Source organism: Mus pahari, chromosome 20, assembly GCF_900095145.1.
Source record: "Mus pahari chromosome 20, PAHARI_EIJ_v1.1, whole genome shotgun sequence".
Classification (NCBI taxonomy): Eukaryota; Metazoa; Chordata; class Mammalia; order Rodentia; family Muridae; genus Mus; species Mus pahari.
Window position 1 is genome coordinate 33,938,588 of NC_034609.1, and position 21,133 is coordinate 33,959,720.

The 21,133-nt window shown below is 44.4% G+C and overlaps 1 protein-coding gene across 1 annotated transcript in view; it reads left to right on the plus strand.

Moving 5' to 3' along the window:
- Positions 1-21,133, plus strand: part of Hydin (HYDIN axonemal central pair apparatus protein) — a 347,979-nt gene that overhangs the window by 312,475 nt on the left and 14,371 nt on the right. Inside the window, 13 exon segments of the mRNA XM_021220225.1 lie at positions 3,034-3,194; positions 4,555-4,652; positions 5,686-5,881; positions 6,977-7,189; positions 7,673-7,811; positions 9,020-9,185; positions 11,172-11,319; positions 12,342-12,549; positions 12,951-13,172; positions 14,107-14,276; positions 17,471-17,669; positions 18,545-18,703; positions 20,345-20,622. Coding sequence (XP_021075884.1) covers positions 3,034-3,194; positions 4,555-4,652; positions 5,686-5,881; positions 6,977-7,189; positions 7,673-7,811; positions 9,020-9,185; positions 11,172-11,319; positions 12,342-12,549; positions 12,951-13,172; positions 14,107-14,276; positions 17,471-17,669; positions 18,545-18,703; positions 20,345-20,622 — 2,357 coding nt within the window.

A 21,133-nucleotide genomic window follows, 5' to 3' on the forward strand; every position in this document is an offset into this window, starting at 1 on the left:
TGTGTCCCTTGCATCTTTTTTTTTTTTAATTCTATAATAAACTAGCCCGTGCCCAATGAGGAAACTAGGCCCCCAAATGTTGTGTGGTTCTGGCCATGGCCATTCCATCTCTTTGTCTCTCTCCTAGAGGTAACCACGATTCCACGTTACTACCTTGATCAACTGTTGTTAATCTGAGCATTCTAAAAGGATTGAGGTGGAGCTGTAGTTTTCAACTGTTTTATTTTTGTTTTGTTTTTTTTTAAGGTTATGGTACATGATCATAGTTGTGTGAGCTATAATAGTATATGCATTTCACTGTTGTTTACGGTCCAGACTTTTTCTGTCTTCCTCTGAAAGTTATTTCAAGGTGTTCTCTTATGGACAGAATTTCTGTGTATGTTGGCATCCATGTTTACATTTCTACAAGTGGGGTCACTAAATCCAAGCTGATGTTCACTAAATCATGTGAACATCCAGCCCTTCCAAGCTGATGTCCCGGTGTTTTCCAAACTTGCTATATTGATTTCTACTTTTACAACAAAGGAGTCTTGTGAGCCACATCCTTTCCAACATTTGATTTGACTTTGTCAGACATTTGGGAGGTTGGTTGGTTGGTTGGTTTGTGGGATACTAAAGAGAAACCCAAAGCCTTAGGCATGGCAGTCTAGCTTTTATCATTTGAACAACTAGGGTATTATCTCATGATGAACCTTGATTGTACTTCTCTAGTCACTGATGAGATTGGATGTGACTTCATATTATGGTTGACCACATAGGTTCCCTCTTACATGGATGCCTTTTTTGTGCCTTCTGCTCATTTTTCAATTATGACGCTCATCCTTTGTTTAAGGTTTCTTATCTTTAAGAAATTCCATCTGTATTATGTGTCCACACATTCTCAAAAAATCTAAAGCTTGACTTTTTACTCAGTTTTTGTTATTGTTTTTTAAGATCTATCTTTACTTTAACTCTATATGCATGAGAGAATCAGGTATGGACATATGGGTGCAGATGTCCTCAGTGGTCTGAAGAGGACATCACCGGAGAGCAAACTTTGGAGCTAGAGTTACAGGTGGTTGTGAGTGGCCCTACACGGGTGCTAGGAACCAAACTCAGGTCCTCTGCAACAGGGACATATGATCTTAAAGACTGAGCTATCTCTCCATCCCCTCTATGTTTTGATAAACAAAAGGCTATTCTTAATTTTTAAAAGATATCCCATTTATTTTTAGTTTATGTATGTGGGTGTTTTGCCAGCATATGCGTATGTGTGCCACATACCTATGCTGCCCACAGAAGCCAGAGGGGCCATCAGATCAACTGAAGATGGAGTGGTTACAAGTGGCTAGCTGCCATGTGGGTGTTGGGAAGTGAACCTGGGTCCTCTGGGACAGTGGCCAGTGCTCTTAACCAATGAGCCATCTCTCTACCCCTCCCCAAAAAGTCTTAATTTTAATGTAATCAAAGCTATCAGTTTCTTTTTTGTTACATTTATTATTTTTGTATTTTATTTTTGAAACCATTCCCTCCCCAAAATATATTCACCTCACTAGATATTTTTTAAGTATGAGCTTGGCTTTTGATAACTAAGCCTTTGATGCATCTGGAAATTCCGTCTGATGTGAAACTAGGCTCTAATTTCATATTTTTCATTGAGACAACTCCCTTGCCAAATTTGGAGCCCTTCTGTTCCCTAGTGTTCTGATAGGACTCTGTGTCATAGCTCAGTTTTATCTGTCCCTAGGTCATTTCTGATCTTGTCCATTCTGCTGTCAGCTTGTCCACCCCTGAGCCTGTTTTATATTACCTTAATTTCTATAGCTTCATAATCAACCTGATGTCTGAGGGAAGTTCCTCATCTGCATTGTTATGTTCTAAATCTTTTGGCCATTCTTTTATATATATATATATACTTTTTTTTAAAGATTTATTTATTTATTTATGTAAGTACACTGTAGCTGTCTTCAGACACTCCAGAAGGGGGCGTCAGATCTTGTTATGGGTGGTTGTGAGCCACCATGTGGTTGCTGGGATTTGAACTCAGGACCTTTGGAAGAGCTGTCAGGTGCTCTTACCCGCTGAGCCATCTCACCAGACCTCTTTTGGCCATTCTTGATCCTTCTCTTTCTTCTAATGTATAATTTCTGAATCCATTTGCCAATTATTACAAAAACCTGTAATGGAACTGATTACAGTCTTTGGGAAACAGTTGACAATTATAATATTAACTCATCCTTCCTATTTTAAAAAGGTATTTCTATTTTTTAGGTCTTCTCTAAGATTTGCAACTGTTCATTTCTTTAAGAGTAATAAAGCTATTGCATTGCTTTAACATTTTTATTCAGTTTCTTCTACTTTAAGATGTTTTACTGTTCAATTACTTTGATGGGTCTTTAAAATTTGTTCTTGCATGAATTTTATTAAATTATTTTTCTTCTACCTCCAAATTTTCATGTCCATCTAAAAGGATGGGGTTGATGGTGATTCACACTTTTAACGAATGATTCTTCTTGTTTGCACTTTTCCTAATCCATCTTAGCAAAGAAGTTTTAAAATCCTTTCACAACTAAATAATTCTTTTGATCCTCTCCATTTGCAATGTGTTTTCTATTTAATCAATACCTGGTCTTTACTCTATGGTTATCTTTTCTCTATCTTTTTGGTTTTGGTTTTGGTTTTGTTTCTGAGACAAAGTCTCTCTGCATAGCCCTGGCTATCCTGGAACTCATTATATAGATCAGGCTAGTCTCAAACCTGCCTCTGCCTTCCACTTGTTGGGATTAAAGGCGTGACCATGCCTAGTTCTTCTGTTTTCTTCAGGGTCCATCTGATCCAAAACTCATGCCCACATGGTCCTGAGCCTCTCGGTTAATTACCTGCTACCCAGTTTTTCTCTTTCATTCAGAGCTATCAGAGATTTGACAGTCATGTCTTCTGGAACTGTATGTATGGGTTCATGTGCCTTTCCATGGTAAGTCAGTGTGCTGTCCCCCAGTGTCCCTGGGCATGGCTGGCTTTGCAGTGCTAAGGGCGTGGTTGTCTTTGTTCCAGGTCATAGAGACGGACCCTGAGCCAGCCCACTCGGTGGTAGAAGACAATTACCGAGAATTGCGGATCCAGTTCAGTGCCAACGTGGATTTTGCTTCATATCAGTGTGAAACAACTGAAGTGTTCTTTAAGGAAACCCTAGTTTACCAGACCCGGGTGTTTGAGTGAGTCACTGGGAGCTTCTACACAACTAGGGAAACTGTCTTTAAGGGCTAATCAACTGCATGTTTACATTTTTACATATATATTGCATCTTTTTAAAAAAAAATTGCATCGAGCCGGGCGTGGTGGTGCACGCCTTTAATCCTAGCACTTGGGAGGCAGAGGCAGGCTGATTTCTGAGTTCGAGGCCAGCCTGGTCTACAGAGTGAGTTCCAGGACAGCCAGGGCTACACAGAGAAACCCTGTCTCAAAAAACCAAACAAAAAAATTACATCAAATGAATGGGTTCCAATGACATTGCTTAAAAACTGCTTTTTAAAAAGGTTCTCAGTCAGGCATGATAGTTCGCTCTATAGGAGGCTGAGACCAGAAAATCTTGAGCTCCATCCAATCCATAATAGCCTATATAACAGCAAACATTTTTTGAGACAGAGTATCAGTAAGTGGCCCTCCTTGGCCTGGAGCTCACCCTGTAGACCAGGCTAGCCTCAGACTCACAGAGACCAGCCTGCCATCGCCTCTCAAGTGCTAAAGATTAAAGGCATGCACCATTATACCTAGCAGTATTTTTTTTAATCCTTTTATTTTGTATTTTATAACATGTAATAATGATGCATATTTACAGGATAGATGTGTAATGGATGGAGCAGAATAGTTAGCATTCCCGTCCCTGAACATTTATCTGGAGTTAGAACCTCCAGATTCCTCCTTTCTAGTTCCTCATAAACTACCTCATAGGCTTCTATAAACTGCAGAACACTCTTACTGTTCTCCCAGTGCTGTTTTTTTATTACTATTACCCAATGTCTCCCTATCCATGCCTCCCCCAACCTGTCCCAGCTTCCAGTAATCGTCATGCTAAGTTCTTCCACTCTGAGAGTAAATGTATTGACTTCCACACGCGAGAGAGAACGCACACATGTCTTTCCATGTCTGGCTTGTTTCATTCAGGGTGATATCTTTCAGTCCTACCCATTTTGATGAAAAAGACAGAATTAGAGAGAACAGTAAGGAGGTTCCTCGAAAGGAAACTAAAAGTAGACCTACTGTGTGTCCCAGCTAGCTCACCTCCTGGTGTACATCCAAAGGGGAGTCCAATCAAAATGTCGAGGAATGTTTGCACTCCCATGTGGACTCCTCTTCCCAGCCAAGATGCCAAGGCAAAGCGTCAGCCTGGCTGTCCACTGTCAAAGAATGAATAAAGGAAATATGAATACTTATGTGTGTGCTCAACAGGATATAACTCAGACATAAAAAAAAATGTGCCTAAGAAATGAAGTGACACAACAGTACAGCCAATACTGAGGTAGGGCAGAAAGTATGGACAACCCATTCTAAAATCTGCATTTGATCTACCCACAGGTTTGACCTCGTTAACACAGGACAGGTGCTGTTAGAGTTCTGCTGGATTTCAGAAGAAGCCTCCAAGGCTGTCAGTTTTGCCATGCCCGAGCATCAAGGTAAACTCGGGGCCACGTGAACCCCAGGGTCTGACCTGAGTCACCATTCACAGAGAAGCCTTAGAGGCCAGCGTTACTCCCGCAGCCTCGGAGTAGCTAAGGACAGCAGAGCATGGGCCTCATGGGTTTACAAAGCCACATGGACCTGAGCGATAAGTAGCTTGCCCTCTTCCTCTCCAGAGGGATGGCTTGTGTCATCTATCACTACAAATCTTGTCTTCTAGTTCTGAACCTTCGGGAAGATTGCAGGTCACAAAACAAACAAACAAACAAACACCCTATCATGGGCCTAGAAAGATACCCCAGCAGTTAAGAGCACTTGTGCCCCTTATAGGAGACTCAGGTTCAGTTCCCAGCATCCACGTGGTGACTTAAAACTGTCTGTTGCTCCAGTCCCACGGGGTCTTGACACCCTCTTCTGATCTCTGAGGCATCAGAAATACATGTAGTATGCAAACATACATGCAGACAAAGCACTCACACAGGTGCAAATAAAATAAGTCTTTTTAAAAGAAAACCATGGGCCATTTTCTCAGAAGAAATAGAAAGCTCTGCCAAAGTGTGTAGTGATATACTATAGCACGAAGCACTAGCAAAGGGCCCAGCACCTAGAAGGTATATAAAGCAGTCGTTGTTATTTCAGTTGCAGAGACTCCCAGATATTCTAGACAGGCCCTTATCCATGGACTCTCACTTTGTAAATCCCTATGTTATACCAATGATTGGCCACAAATTCTATTCATAGTCCATCTCCCTGTTGCAGAATATCTGCAAACCCTTTCTTGACCTCCCTGAGCCAAAAGGAAATCAATCTCAAAGAATTAATAGAAGTAATTAATAGAATTAATAGAAGTGTTTTTTCACGCGTCACCTGTGAAGTATGAATTGATTCCTTTCTACTTGTGCCCAGCAATGGAATACACCTGCTATAAGGCATGAGTCCAGATTTCACAGAAGGTCCCTCAGGACTTGGGAGCGGCCTGCCCATCCCATTACCACCGTGGAATATCACCTCTTCTCTATCCTCCCTCAGGTTCGAGTCAAAAAGAGCTAAGTCAGGGCTCGGGCAGCTCCCTGGACAGCGCCCTGGACCACTGGACCGAAGCGTCTCCATCACCCTTCTCAGTGGAACCCCCCTCAGGCGTTGTGCCCGTAGGAAAGACTCAGAAGCTCAAAGTGAAGTTCTCGCCAATGGACATCGGAGAGTTCGAGAGCTCCCTGTACTGCCAGTAAGGAGATGTGCTCTCCAAGCCTCCTGCCCTCACCCTCCTCTTCTGCCCTACCCTAGATGCCTCACAGAGCCTGGAAGTCTAAAAGGGCCTACCTTCGGAGAACAAAGAGGATGTAGTCTAAGCCCCGCCCATCAACTTCTCCCACCCTTCCACCTGCCCACTTCCCCCTTCCTGGCCACTTGCAGGACTCCACTAAATAGGAGAGTAATTTGTAGCCCGGCAGCTTCTATCCCTTTGGAAAGCTTCCTTCTGTCTTCTCTGAGACTCCATTGCCTCGTATATAAACTGCAAGCAGTAATCCTTATCATGTAGAATTATTTGGCCTGCTAAATGACCTAGTTTAAGCAAAGAGCCTGCAGCAAGGCCTGACCAACAATCAACTCAATAAACAAAGACGGGAAGGAATATTAGGTTGGCGGACCTGGTCTGGTCTGGTGTCCAGTGAGAGAAAAAAAAAAAAGTAAGCAAAAACATGTACCAGACATGGTCCCTTCTCCCGGGAAATTTTCCAGAAAAAACACCTGCCTTGTAGAAGCTTCTGTAAGCCTTGCCCTCGGGTGGCATAGGCCTACCTGAAGGGCCAGAGTTCCCCCCTGAACCCCTGATCTTATACCAGAGAGACTTCTGCCACACTGGGGCCACCTCAACTCCTCAATGAGGCTGAGGCTGTGGCTGTTCACATGCATCACCTTCTACACTTAGGTCTTAGGATAACTTTGTTAGGGTTTCCAGGTCCTTCTCTATAATCTATTGGATGCCTAGGAGTGAACCCGAAGGGTAAGCACTTTGTTTACATAACCACTGATAGGGGGAAAAAACTTAGAGCCACATGTAAGTACACAGAGGGTACTTACATCCAGGTTCCTCAGAGTCAGCCCACTAGTCCATTTAACAGTAAATTCATTAATGCCTATTATACTACTACTTAGAATGTGCCAGTCAAGGCAAAATGTGGTGTGGCTGACCAAGACAAACCCGCCCCCTGCTCACAAGGAACTCACATTCTGGTGGACAGAATAGTTCTTTCCAACCAGCTAAGAAAGGGACAACAGAATAGAAAAATCAAAATTAAAAATAACCTTCTCATTTCAGAATCCCCAACCTCCCACTTGGAGAACAAGGCCCTATTTTGATAACAAAAGGGCGAAGTGTCCTGCCATTCTGCCACTTTGACCTAAAGGAGTCGGACTACATCAGTGGTCATCGGCGCAACCCAGAGCTCCGAGGACCAGGCGCTGGGCCTCTTGAACTTAATACCCGTGTGATTGAGTTCACCAGTGTGGGCATAGGCGGGAAGAATCTCCGGTGAGTCTGAGTTGTATCATTTGAATTCATGCCAATCAGTCCTTCCAAAGACTTCAGATGCAGAATCCAGAAAAACCCACCCATGCTGATGCCTAGAAGCAATCTGGACATCCGGAGGGATTTAACATCAGAGAGCTGATACATGAGTGAAGCTAGATTCTGTTGGCATCGATTTTGACAGTAGGGAAATTTTAGCGTGTATATAAATGTGAATTCCCTTACCTCCACCTTGGCACAGAACATCCCTTGACACATATGACCTTGAGAGAGTTAATCACTCCAAACTCCAGAGCTGTTATTCATTACCCCTTAGATGCCTGGTGAGATGGCATTTTTATTTCTGTAGCAATGAAGTTCTCTGGTCATTTCTAGTTCCCCATGGGGAGACTGCGACAGTTCTGGGGTTTAACATATATTTTCTTAATTTTTTTTTTCCCAATATCTCCCCTAACTTTCTTCTGTCCATCTTTCCTCCCCGGCCAGGACCTTCACAATCCTGAACCCAACCAACAGCACCTATTCTTTCTGCTGGACCTCTGAAGAGACAGAAAGCCTCCAGCACCCTCCAGCCTTTGTATGTCTTACAGAAAAGGGTATTATCCACCCTGAGAAGAAAGCTGAGGTGTGTGCGGACGGGGACCCCCACAACTCTAGACATCTCTGCATAGCAAGAGTGTGAAGGGAGAAGAGTATTGATGAGGATCCATGGTCAACATGTATTTATTGATTGTATTTATTATTGTTCATCATCATGTACAATCCCAGTGAGCAAGATAGGCCTGGGCTCTCTTGGCTGGCTCTGGAAAAAGCTCTAGTATTTGTGGGAATTTTATGAGAATATTCAAAGAGCCAAAGGACATAATAGACAAATAAACAAAGACATAAATATCTGGGGCTTCCTGGGCTCATAGTATAAGGACATAAAGAACTATCTGTATCTAAAAGATTGACAACAGCAAATGGATATGATCTTACTTTCCCAGGGAAACAGGCAAAACATAAGAATGAAATCCTGTCTATGGCTTAGTCCTAAATGTCTCCACATTAACATAGGGGAGGCAGTCAGATCTCTATGTGAACTTGCCAGTCAAAGCATATATGTGGGCTCCATGGCCAGTAAGCTCTACAGAGAATCTTATATGTAGCAATAAATCCACGAATTGAAAGTTATGAGTTTAAATACCGTTGGGAAGCTGGCGAGATTGCTAAGCAGGTATAAGGGTGGTTACTGCCAAGCCTGAGACACATGGCGTAAGGTGAGAGCTGATTTTCACAAGCTGTCCCCTGATCACCACATGTGTGCTCAGCACACATTCACACACACACACACACACACACACATTCAGAGACAGAGACAGAGACACACACACACACACACAGAGAGAGAGAGAGAGAGAGAGAGAGAGAGAGAGAGAGAGAGAGNAGAGAGAGAGAGAGAGAGAGAGAGAGAGAGAGAGAGAGAGAGAGAGAGAGAGAGAGAGAAAGAGGATATCTGGTTACTCTGATAATTATATTGAAGTGGGCTACATGCCGGACTGCTGACAGACATTGTGGATTGTGTCTCTTTGCTAGTTCAGTTCACTGTGCTACAGCCATGCCATCCAAAGAATGGCATAGAATGCAACTGTATAATCAGCAGAAGCTGTGAATGGGGTGCATGGCCCCACTCCCCAGAAGGCAGGGCAAACAGATTGACAGTGTGGATTGAGCCAGACCCATTTTGGGTGGTAATGAAAACCTGGGAAAACATCACCTCTTATGTCCCTCATACAAGTAGGTCTCCAAAGGAAGAAATGCCTCTCACTGTCCTTTCCTGACTTGTCGTCACAGATTATATTCCAGTTCCTGCCAGCTCACCTGGACATCACGGAGGAGTTCTGGACTTTCTCTATCCCAGAGCATAACATCTCAGTCCCCTTCCTGCTGGTGGGCAAGACCACAGACCCCCTTATCTCTCTTGACAAGTCTCACCTCAATTTCAGCTCTCTCCTCATTGGTAAGGTGGCTGGCCCTGACGGTCTCTCATTGTGAATTGGCATGACCCTAGGTCACCAAGGACTCCAGGAGCAGTCAGAAGTGGGGCACTCTTATTGGAACCTTCCAGAAGTATGTCAGAAAGCCCCTGTCACTTAGCAGGGAGCCGTACGATAATTCCCTCTCAATCTCATTTCCATTTGCTGTCTTTGGCAGCCACACCCTAACACCTTGAAATACTTGGGAGCTTTGTTATAGATTCTAATCATAGGAAGGAGACTAACAAAAACTAAATAAAATAAATAGTAAGTCGGAGGTTGATAATGTGTTATAGGAAAGAATGTCATAGGATAGGAAAAATAGAAAGGTGGCAGACACCAAGGAAGTAACATTCAGCAGAGACCTGTGCTGTAAAGGAAGTGACCATCAAATAATGCATAGCTCTGTGCATCTTTCATATGAATATGAGTGGGTCTGTAAAATCCAGCTAAGACCAAAGAGTTTTTAAGTGATTCATTAGATGTTTACTTAGACTATAATATTCTTGACAGTAAGTCAATATGAAGGGTTTAATCCAAGACTTCAATGGTGAAGATTTTGGTATAATCACTGTATCAAAGAACCATATGACCATGTTAATGTACCAAATATAGTCATTACTTAAATTCTTCAAAAGTTCATCCCTATTCCAACCCTCAAAAACCTTCCTACAATAAAACAAGAATTGAAGAGAAAACATAAAGAATATTAACCTAAAGCAACAGGCAATCAAATAATGTCCTATAGTAAGCCCAGAAACTATATATATATGTGTGTGTGTGTGTGTGTGTGTGTATAATATATATACATATATATGTGTGTGTATTTATTACTATAGGATATAGATATATATAAAATAGATGAGCATGAATCTTAATGGAGAGAGAAAAAGTAATAATCTAACTTGCTGTAGCTGATCACTTTGTACACATAAATCCCCAAGAGATGAGAGAAAAACTACTAGAGTCAAGATAACTTAGTAACGTGAACAAGACTAGTGTGTCTCTTTTTGCTGTAAACACCTAGAAGCAAAAACAAAAATAAAACCTCTGCTGCTAACCAAATGTACACTATCCCAAGTTAAATCCAATTCCTAAGACCTATATGTCAGGAGTTAAGTGGCATTAAAATGCTTCCAAGTAGGAGCTAAACATTTGGTTAGTTCTCCCAAAATTAAATGTAAATTTAATCAAATTTCATTTAGAATCACAGCTAGGGTTGTACAGGATGCACAGCTAAAATTTAATTTTAGATAGATTCAATGTTAATACACACACACAAACACACACACATTCTATGTCCCAAGAAATAGCCGGGTCACGTTTATGCTAATAAAAGTTATTTGCTAAATCTGATAGGTTCAAATCCCATAGGACTGAGGAAGGGAGAGAATTGGATAAGACAATTCTAAGTTTTGTGGGGAAGCAAATGTTTTAACATTAGCCAATAAGAAAAGCAAAATAATGAGTCGGGATCCTCCACAGGAAAGCCCAGGGCCATGCAAGATCAAATTCAAAAGAACTCCATGTAGAAACTCTGTATAGAGATGTGAGCCATCAAAGGGGTTAGGGAGGGGGGCATTCTCCATTAGAGACCCAGGAAAACCTTACAACTCCTGACTGAAGGGAAAAGAAAAGTGTCAACAGAATCCCAGTGGAGCTGTGGCCAAGTCAGAGAATCCACCTTCTAGAAGGAGCAGTCAATTAGGGAAGAAACATTCTGGGCAGATGATGTGGAATCCCCTACAGGAAGAAGGTCACTGGGAAGGCAAAAAGAAGGAAGGCAGGCAGGCAGTGGTCAGTGGCTGAGGAATTTGGGGGTTGCCTGAAATTGTTCTGTGAAAGTTGGGGGGAGGGGATGCTGAGATTGTTCTGTGAAGCCGTCCTCTGCTGCATGGTGCACTGTCTGCTACGAACACCTCACTGAACTGGAGAGAGGCCCTTGCTGAGGGATGGTATTTCCTCCCCAGGCAGAGAAGCCCGAGAGACAGTAAAGATCATCAACAAGGAGGAACAAGGGTTCAATTTCGCCTTCCAGGATAACTCCCGTTATTCTGAAGGATTCAACAACAGCCTCATTGTATGTCCCATGGAAGGCTGGATCCCGCCACTGTCCAGGTAAGTAAAACTGAAATCCTCCAGATGCATGGCAGGGTCCCAGGCCTGCCAGCCAGGAGAGTCAATTGGAGAGATTCACTTTTGAAAATCTCTCGTAGGCCATCAAGTTGACTCAGTGGTAAAGGCACTTGCCACCAAGGCTGACAACCTGAGTTCAATTCCCAGCACCCACCAAATAGGAGGCAAGAACCGACTCCCACCACTTGTCCTCTGATCTCCACACACGTACTATTGGTACACACACACACACACACACACACACACACCCCACAGAGAGTTTTAAAAAAATCTTAAGCCAGGCGTGGTGGCGCACGCCTTTAATCCTAGCACTTGGGAGGCAGAGGCAGGCAGATTTCTGAGTTCGAGGCCAGCCTGGTCTACAGAGTGAGTTTCAGGATAGCCAGGGCTACACAGAGAAACCCTGTCTCGAAAAACCAAAAAAAAAAAAAAATCTTAAAGAAATAAAAATTAAAACCTCTCCCAAGTCTAAGATTTAAATATACACAGTCTCATCTCTATCCACATGACCTCCTGATGTTCATTTTCTTGAATTGTGTGGCATTGAGAATTCCAATTCTTTTTTTTTTTAATGTTTGTATGGCTATCCTGTGTGTATTATGTCTGTACACCACATATGTACAGTGCCTGAGGAGGCCTAAAGAAGATATCAGATTCCCTGGGACTAGAGTTACAGGCAGTTGTAAGCCACCATGCATGTGGGTGCACGGAATTGAACCCTGGCCCTCTGGAAGAGCAAGCAGCCAGTCCTCGTAACTGCTGAGCCGTCTCTCCAGCCCTAATCAAAATCTTCCTCTCAATATTTTTTTTCTCATGTCCTTGTCTTGTGCCTGTAAACCCACAAAGCAGTATCTAGCTTTGCCTGGAAAATCCTTAAAACTCACTCAATTTGGAGTGCTGGTTTTGGTGTCTTTTGCTCATCTTGTATCCAATAATCCAGTGGACTCTTGTCTTGTTAGATTTTCACAGTCTGGCTTACTCGGCTGTTTTGTTTCCCCGAACAGGTTCCCAGTTGATATTTTCTTCACACCAAAGCAAGAAGGAGATGTGAACTTCAATTTGATCTGCAATATAAAAAAGAAAGCTCACCCCCTGACACTCAATGTCAAGGCCGAGGGCTACACTATGAACGCTGAGGTCAAGTGCAGGGACAGGATGGGCTCCACCATCCTCCTGACATCTACCCAGGTCAACACCATCAACTTCTACGAGGTAATGGATGACAAGGACCTGACTATTGCTCTTCCCTTATCTAGGGAAAGTGATAGATGCAATGAGTGTGAGCCGAGTCATCCTGTCTCAAATACTAGAGAGACCAGACAAATCCGTCCCCAGGGTTATGTAGGTATGACGTGAATGGGAGAGACATTGAACACTTGCATTAAATAAACAGGAAAGATTTTCACTGCCAAGAAAGATCTAAGAATTAAATTACCGATTTATACTTGAAATATGAGAGGACCCTAAAACTTGGTGGGGTTTGCGGGAATATCCAGTCCCATTCAGCTAAATGACACTCAGCTTATTAATGTCACTCTCTACCCTTTTTTCCCAATGACAAGGGATCTGTGGCTTTCGTTTTCATCCACCACGCTGTTCTCTCTGTCTCTCAGGTGGAGTTGAATGAATGTGTTCAGTGTGAATTCAGTTTCATCAACACGGGCAAGTTCAACTTCAGCTACCAGGCAGAGCTCTCTGGGCCCAAATTCCTGTTGCAGTACTTGGACTTCACGCCCACCGACAGTAGTGTAGATGTGGGTCAGTCTGAACCTGCCAGCCTGTCTTTCCAACCGTATCAGAAGTGCGTCTTGAAGGGCCTGGAACTCAAAATCAAGGTGAGACCATTCAATGTTTTCCAAACACCAGAAGAACCTGTGGCATGTCACCAGAGCTGGATAGTTCCAGCAGCTCCTACAGGGTGGTTGCCTTGGAAACAGCCCTCAGGCTTTCTGGAACAGAGGCCACACCAGTGTCACTAGAGAAGCAGTTGACCATCCACACACTGTGACACTACCTAGACACTACAATAAGTGAGAACGTTGGATGGGGTAGGGAATGTATAAACATAATCCTTTCCAGGATAAGATATCAGATGAAAAATCAAACACCCACCACCACCACCACCACCCCACCTCATCACCACCCCCAGCCCCCCAACCCATACACATTAAATAATAAATAATGACTTTGCCCATTTAGTCAAGATAGGAGACACCACTACCACCCTTTTCTCTTTTTCAGGTTTTTTCTCTTCATTTGGTTTTTTGAGGGGTTTTTTTGTTTGTTTGTTTTGTTTCGGTTTGGTTTTTTGCATAGCCTTGACTCTCCTGGAACTAGCTCGGTAGACTAGACAGGCCTTGAACTCACAGAGATCTGCCCACCTCCAAAAGATGAGATTAAATGGGCACACCATCGCCATCCATCTTCCCTTTTATATCCCTTATTAACAACCAATGGCAGAACTATATCCAGTGACTGCCCTGAAACATACCGGAAGATGAGACATCAAGCCTTGCACCCAGGCTCCTTGGCAACCCCAGTCCCACCCTGTATGATCCCTAGCCATTTCTGCCAACCATTCTGCCTTCAGGATGAACCACTGCTGTAGGAACAAAGCAAGAGCCAGTGTAGATTCTGCTTAGAGTAGCTAATTGGAAACAAATTAACTCAAACCTACTGAAACCATCCTCTTTCTTTCTTGCCCTGGGGATGCAATTGCCCTGTCTTCCTGCCTCTAACTAAAGTCCCCTGGCCCACCTCTCCTTGCAGATCAGCCATGGCCCAACATTCGTATGCAACATCTTAGGCTGTGCTATAAGCCCAGCAGTCCATTTCTCCTTCACCAGCCACAACTTTGGGACTTGCTTCATCTACCAAGCTGGGATGCCCCCATACAAACAAACCCTCGTTGTCACCAACAGAGAAGAAACATCTATGAGGTAAGTAGTCTTCACAGAGACACAAGACGATTCCACAGCCACGTGAGAATTCTACAGACTTCACACAGGTTGAAGTCCTGTCTTCCGGTCTTCTGCTCTCGTCTCCATTGCTGTAATAAAGCACTCTAATCAAAAGCAGCTTATCGGGGCTGGTGAGATGGCTCAGTGGGTAAGAGCACCTGACTGCTCTTCCAAAGGTCTGGAGTTCAAATCCCAGCAACCACATGGTGGCTCATAACCATCCGTAACAAGATCTGACGCCCTCTTCTGGAGTGTCTGAAGACAGCTACAGTGTACTTACATATAATAAATAAATAAATCTTTAAAAAAAAAAAAGCAGCTTTATCGGGGAATGACGTTGGGTATTTCATCTGACATTTCCAGGTCTCAGTCCATCATTGAGAAAAGTCAGAGTACAGACTCAGGGGCAGGAACCTAAAGCCAGGGCTACTCGATACTACTACATTTAACATTTCCTCCAACCAGGGAACTTACAACCAAGGAAGTACAGCAGAAGCCAGGAACGAACACTGCTTTGTGGCATACCCTGACTTGCATTTAGCTCACTCTCTTATGTAGCTCGGGACCACCTGGGTAGAGATGGTGCCACCCACAGTGGGTTGGGCCCTCCTGTATCAGTTTACAATCAAGATAATCCACCATAGACACACCCACCGACCAACCTGCTAGAGACATTCAATTAAAAATCTTTTTTTCCCCCCGGTGATTCTAGACTATGTCAAGTTAACAAGTACTGTTAACTAGTTCACCTTACCAAGACAGAAATAACAGAAAAGAATCTAACACATGTGGCATGAATTCTGGATCCCTGCCCCCACCATTAAGATGAATACATGGGCACCCATGAGCTTCCTGCTAGGCATCTTCTTGATTTGTAGAGGGTTGTGCCAGATGACTGTCTAGTGCAAAGTCCCATAGCTTCCGTTTGTTTCCTCATGCAACAGATTTGGAAAGAAGCGTAAGCAGTGGTTTTCAGCATGTTGTGGTGACTCCAACAGTAACGTTATGTAATTGCTACGTCATAACTGTGATGTCGATACTGTTACAAAGTGTAATGTGGATATCTGATGTGTGATGCCCCTGCCCGAAAGGGGTTACAACCCATAGGTTGAAAACTGCTGGTTTAGGAAGCTAAAAAGTGAATTGTGCTGCAGTAAATACCAAGTCTGTACTGAGCCCAGATCTCCCAGGTCAAACCTGCCTGCATCATTCCTAAGGAACGTTTCAGTCCAGGTCTCTATACCACTTTTCAGACCACCTAACGAGAGAGAATCTAGTTCAGTCACTGGCCTGCATTCATGCACAAATCCTTATATTGGTCCTACAGAGAATATTCTACAATGACAAAAAGTATTGTTATCTGTATTGTCCTGTCTGTGTGATGGCCTTTAAGTGGCTTGGTGGCAACAAAGAACCTCCTTTTAGTTTAACTTAATTGCAGTTTTAACTATAATTACTACATGTGTCCTGTCATGACCACACACATCAGATGGCACAAATCCAAGTTCAAATATCATCTCCTTCTTAGCTGTGACACTGAGCAAATTTGTTTTATCTTACTCTGTTTTCATTGTCTGATGGAGGGGGTGCATATTCTCTGTTAGTTTTGAGATGGAGTCTCACTGTGTAGCCCAGGTTGGCCTCAATTCATGATCACCCTGTCTCAGCCTCCTAAATACTAGGATTGCAGATATGTACCACCATGCTAAGCCCACATTTAAAATTTTTAAATTCTCTGTGCCTCTGTCTCTTTGATTGAAGCGGGACCACCCATCTGGAATCAGTACTTAGAACAGTGCCTGGGACTTAGGAGGTGCTCAGTGACTGTTGGCTAGTGCTGCTGCTGCTGCAATTATTATTCTAGATAGTAAATCACAAGAGTGTCATTTAGTTTCAAGCCAATAAGACAGTGGTTAAGAGCACTTGCTGCTCTTACAGAAGACCTGCATTCCATTCCCAGCACCACACTGTGGTTCATGATGATCTGTAACTCCAGTTCCAGGGAACCTAACTCCCTCTTCTGACCTCTGGCACAAACATGGCATGCATACATACATGTAGGCAAGCAGTCAAGAATATAAAATAAAAATAAATATTTTAATCTTATCTACCTATAGTCTTTCACAATTTGATATCATTTTAGTCTGATTAAGGCCTTGAGCTCTGTGTGTCCATTTAGCTGGGCTTCTTCTCTAAATATACATCAGGAAAATGAGGGGAAGATCTGCTAAAAAAGATATAGGTGTCTTCTTGCCTGTGGGATCGGGGTAGAGTGGGGATGATCTTTCCTCTGACCTCCAATGGCATCAGGCATACACAGTGCACATACACACACACACACACACACACACACACACAGACAAGACACTCATACATATAACATTGAAGATAAAGCAAATCTTTTTTAAATTATTTAAATAAGTTTTTTGTCTTTACTTTTTTCTTCTTTTTTGATTCTTTTTTTTTTATTGAATATTTTCTTTATTTACACTTCAAATGCTTTCCCCTTTCCAGGTCTCCCCTTTAGAAACCCTCTATCCTACCCCCCTCCCCCTGCCTCTATGAGGGTGCTCCCCCACCCACCCACTCCCGTCTTCCCGCCCTGGCATTCCCCTACACTAGGGCATAGAACACCCTCAGGCACAAAGCACTTTCTTAACTTTATCTCATTTAATCCCTACAACAACCCTATGAAGCAGCTGCCACTAATCCCATTTTACAGCTAAGGGAGCAGATCCAAATGTCCTGAGGGCATCTTCCCAGGTGGCATGGCTAGTGATAGGCAGATCTTGATCCAGACTCCTATCTGCCCAACTCTGGAACATACACTGCACTCCACTGAGCTTTGTCACAGAGTAACTTCTGAAGCATCCCTGTAAGAGAGTGCAGAACCCTGAGAGGCAGTCTCAGGAAAGAGCATTGACAGAGCGGCAGAGCGCAAGCGCGAGCCTTTGGGTCTGAGACCTGCTCCCACCTCCATCTCAGGATCTGACCTAGAAGAGCATGCTCTGGTCACCACTGACATCTCTTCCAGCTCTTGGGTGACTCCCCTGACTCTAGGACAGCAGGGCAGGAAATCTGTCACCTTCCAGCCCAGAAGCATAGAAGACCCACCAGTAACCTCCAATTCTGCCTTCTTGGTGCTTACACCCATCCGTCTTGGTCTTCCTCAGCCTAGATTGTTTGTACACCAACACACCACACATTGAGGTGAACTTCAGCGTGGATGTGATAAAGCCAGGGAAGACACTGGAGATCCCAATCACCTTTTACCCTCGGGAAGCTATCAGCTACCGAGAACTCATCCCCTTTGAAATCAATGGACTCTCTCAACAGACAGTGGAGATCAAAGGGAAGGGCACAGAAATGAAGGTAAGAGGCAGTGGGCAGGGCTTCAGGACCCTCCTCCCTCTTCCCAACAGTGGATGGGGCTTCAGACCCCTCCTCCTTCCTCTTCCCAGACTCTAGCCCACTAGAGCCCACGCTAGCCTCCTCTTCCCTGCTCCTAAAACTGTCCCATCCCAGAGCCGACCCTGCCAAGATAGGGTCCCTAATCATACCAAGTGGGAAAGAATTTCTAAACTGGGCTCAGATGAATCCTGGCTCTTACTCAGAATCAGATTGACTGTGTTGTGAACTCAGACAACTAACAGCAAGCACTAAAGAAATGTTCTACATCTTCTTGGAGAAGTATCAAATACAACACCCCACTTGTGTCAAATACAACACCCCACTTGAGAGCATGTCCTATTCGGACACAAGGTTCAGCTGTGAACCATCCATCCTTCTTACCGTTGGTGGTGAATATTTTAGTTCCCCCGATTATCCAGGAACTTCTCCTGCCAGGTGACCCAGATCTGTAGATCTGTCCTGTCCTGATCGTCACCCTGTCTTCCCGGTACCTGATAACTACATCTGGTATTTGTCTGGTGGCAGTATTTGCATTATAACAGAGGTTTGAGGAAAAAAAAACAAAATCCAAGATTCTCAAGAATGCATAAGATATTCCAACAAGTTGTGTGTGTTGGGGGGGGGGGATGGCCACCTCCCATCAAGCCACAGGAGGACATTGCCACCTGGTGTGTCTTGTCAACACAGCACGCTAGTGATGAAATGGAGGTGTGTCTAACCTGAAGCAGTTAGGTCACAGAGAGGGAGCTGCCCTTGCTCCTGCGGGACACAGGCATCACACTTGTGACAAGCCCTATCCTTCCATCTTTCCCCCTCTCTCTCTCTGGTCACTGCAGCTTTTAGTCTTAGACCCAGCCAACAGGATCGTGAAGTTAGGAGCTGTCCTGCCAGGACAGGTTGTGAGGAAAACAGTTTCCCTCGTCAACAACAGCCTTGCCCAGCTCACCTTTAATCACTCCGTCCTGTTCTCCATTCCAGAGCTCCAGGAAGCCAAGGTCAGTGTAGGGAAATTGGTGGATGGGAGTGGGGGTCATGGAAGGGGGAGGGGGGTTGCAGGATGCAGAAAAGCTGCCTAGCCAGAGCATGAAACCCAGGGACTGTCTCACTGGGACTTCACTTTGCCAACCATTTCACCCAGACGAGAAGGAAAACTCCTCGCCCCCCTTTCCTCATTAATTGAAAAGGAAAGTCGTCAGTCCAGGCAGGTCAGGGGTCTTCACAGACCGACCACATGAGTGCGTGCTTGCTTGGTCTCGCTATCAGGGGTGGGAAGAGTTTTGTAGTTGGTGTACATGCATGTGCCTCTGTCAGACAACTTTACCTCAGATGCCAATTATCAGATTGCCCCTCAGAGAGTAACCCGGGTTGTTACGGTGACCTGTCTTGAGCCATTACCTCAGGGTACCTTGAGCCATTCACCTCAGGCTAGCTCCCAAAGTCACCACATTCAGGAACCCCACCACCCCAGGACTGCTTTTCTGTTCCCGATTTCTCCTCTGCCCTTCAGCCTTAGTGCGTTCCTACCGACCACTCCCTGGTCGGGAGCACGGGAAGGATTCTGTGAAGGAATTGGCTTCCTTACACAGATTTAGGTTTCCTTCTTATCAGGACTAAGAACAGAGAGGAAGCCAGATAGGAATGTATGCAGTGGCTCCCCAGCTTTAGGAAATACCGGTTGGTTGTCGGTCATCCCAGAGACACTGAGTCAGGCAGCCTGGGCAAGCCGTGGGATGGGTTTTATTAGTCCCGGTGCTTCCTCTCTAGCACTCGTATTTCTCACTAGTAAACAAAATAGTGGTTTCATTATGACATTTTTACACAAGTGTGTGTGTGTGTGTGTGTGTGTGTGTGTGTCTATACCTTGTTCTTATTCCCCATCTCCAACTGCCCCGTCTGTTCCCATTCACCCACTCCCACTCTTCCCATCCCCTCCCCCAGAGAGTCTCCCCTCTGCTTTCTTCTTGTGCCCATGTGTGTGCACATCTGTGTATTACATGTTAAATTTAGATTTGACGTATGAGAAAAAGCATGCAATAGTTTGAATTTCTTTCTTCCCATTATCCTGCCTTGTTTCCCATCCCCACTCCTTAGACCTCTACTTCATGGCACATAGGCCTCCTGCTCCTTGTATAGCATACATACATACATACATACATACATACATACATACATACATACATACAAATCAAGACTCTGCATATGAGAGGGAGTATGATTCTTGTCTTTCTGCGTCTGGCTTAATTCACTTAACCCGATGCTCTCCTGCCAGCGAGCACTTCTTGAGAAAGACTGGATTGATGTTTCTTGTTTCATGTTTCCTGCTGCTGTTTTGTCTCCCACGGAAGGAGGAGGAGGAATTAAATGCCCACAAGCAGCTGATAAAAACGGGGACAAGACAGGAAATTAACATTTGCTGGATCCCTGTCCTATGCCACACATGCTATACACATGACCTTGCCCTTCACTGAGGAGCAAGTCAAAGGGATGGTTTGAGTCACTTATCAAAGCTGACCCAGCTGGTAGCATAAGAGATTTGACCCCTGGGCTGAGACAGTCCCAGCAGCAGGGCCTCAGGGTGCTGAGGTCCGAGAAGCCTGCCTGCTATCCGCTTCTGAGCCAGTGATCTTTCTGACCAGGTCATCACCTTGGAGCCCTTCCACACCATCACCATGAAGCCTAAAGAAGTCTGTAAGCTAGAGATTACCTTTGCCCCCAAGAAGCGAGTCCCTCCTTTCTCTGAGGAAGTCTTCATGGAATGGATGGGGCTCCTGCGACCCCTCTTCCTCCTCAGCGGCTGTTGTCAGGCCCTGGAGATTTCCCTAGACCAAGAGCATCTCCCCTTTGGTCCCGTTGTGTATCAGACTCAAGCCACACGGCGCATTCTCATAATGAACACGGGCGACGTGGGTGCAAGGTAGGACGGGCAGCTGTGTCTCCCACCAGATGTTGTAGCAGCCAGCTGCAGCTCCTCACCTCAAATGAAACATCGCAGTGTCAGCTACTACCATGATGGCATGAAAAAGAATGTTAGTGTGTGCCTGGTATATGCCCATTACACAGTTCATCCAACATGGTCTCTCAACAATAACTCTAGACAGCTAATGCTATAATATAATCTCTGTGCTTGAGATAATGAGGCAGGAGGATTTTAAAATGCATAGTGATACCCTGTCTTTAAACAAAAAATAAAAATAAATAAAAAGAACTGAGGTCGAGCATAGTGGTGGTGCACATTATATAATTCCAGTGCTTGGGGACTGGAAAGTGGAATCAGAAGAGGGATTAAGAGTTCAAGGCAGCTCTGGCTCCGTATGTTCAAGGCCAGGTCAGTCGGGACTATAGGAAACCTTGTTAAAGTAGGGACTATAGAGAGAGAGAGAGAGAGAGGGGAGTGGAGAGGAGAGGAGAGGGGAGGAAGGGAGGGA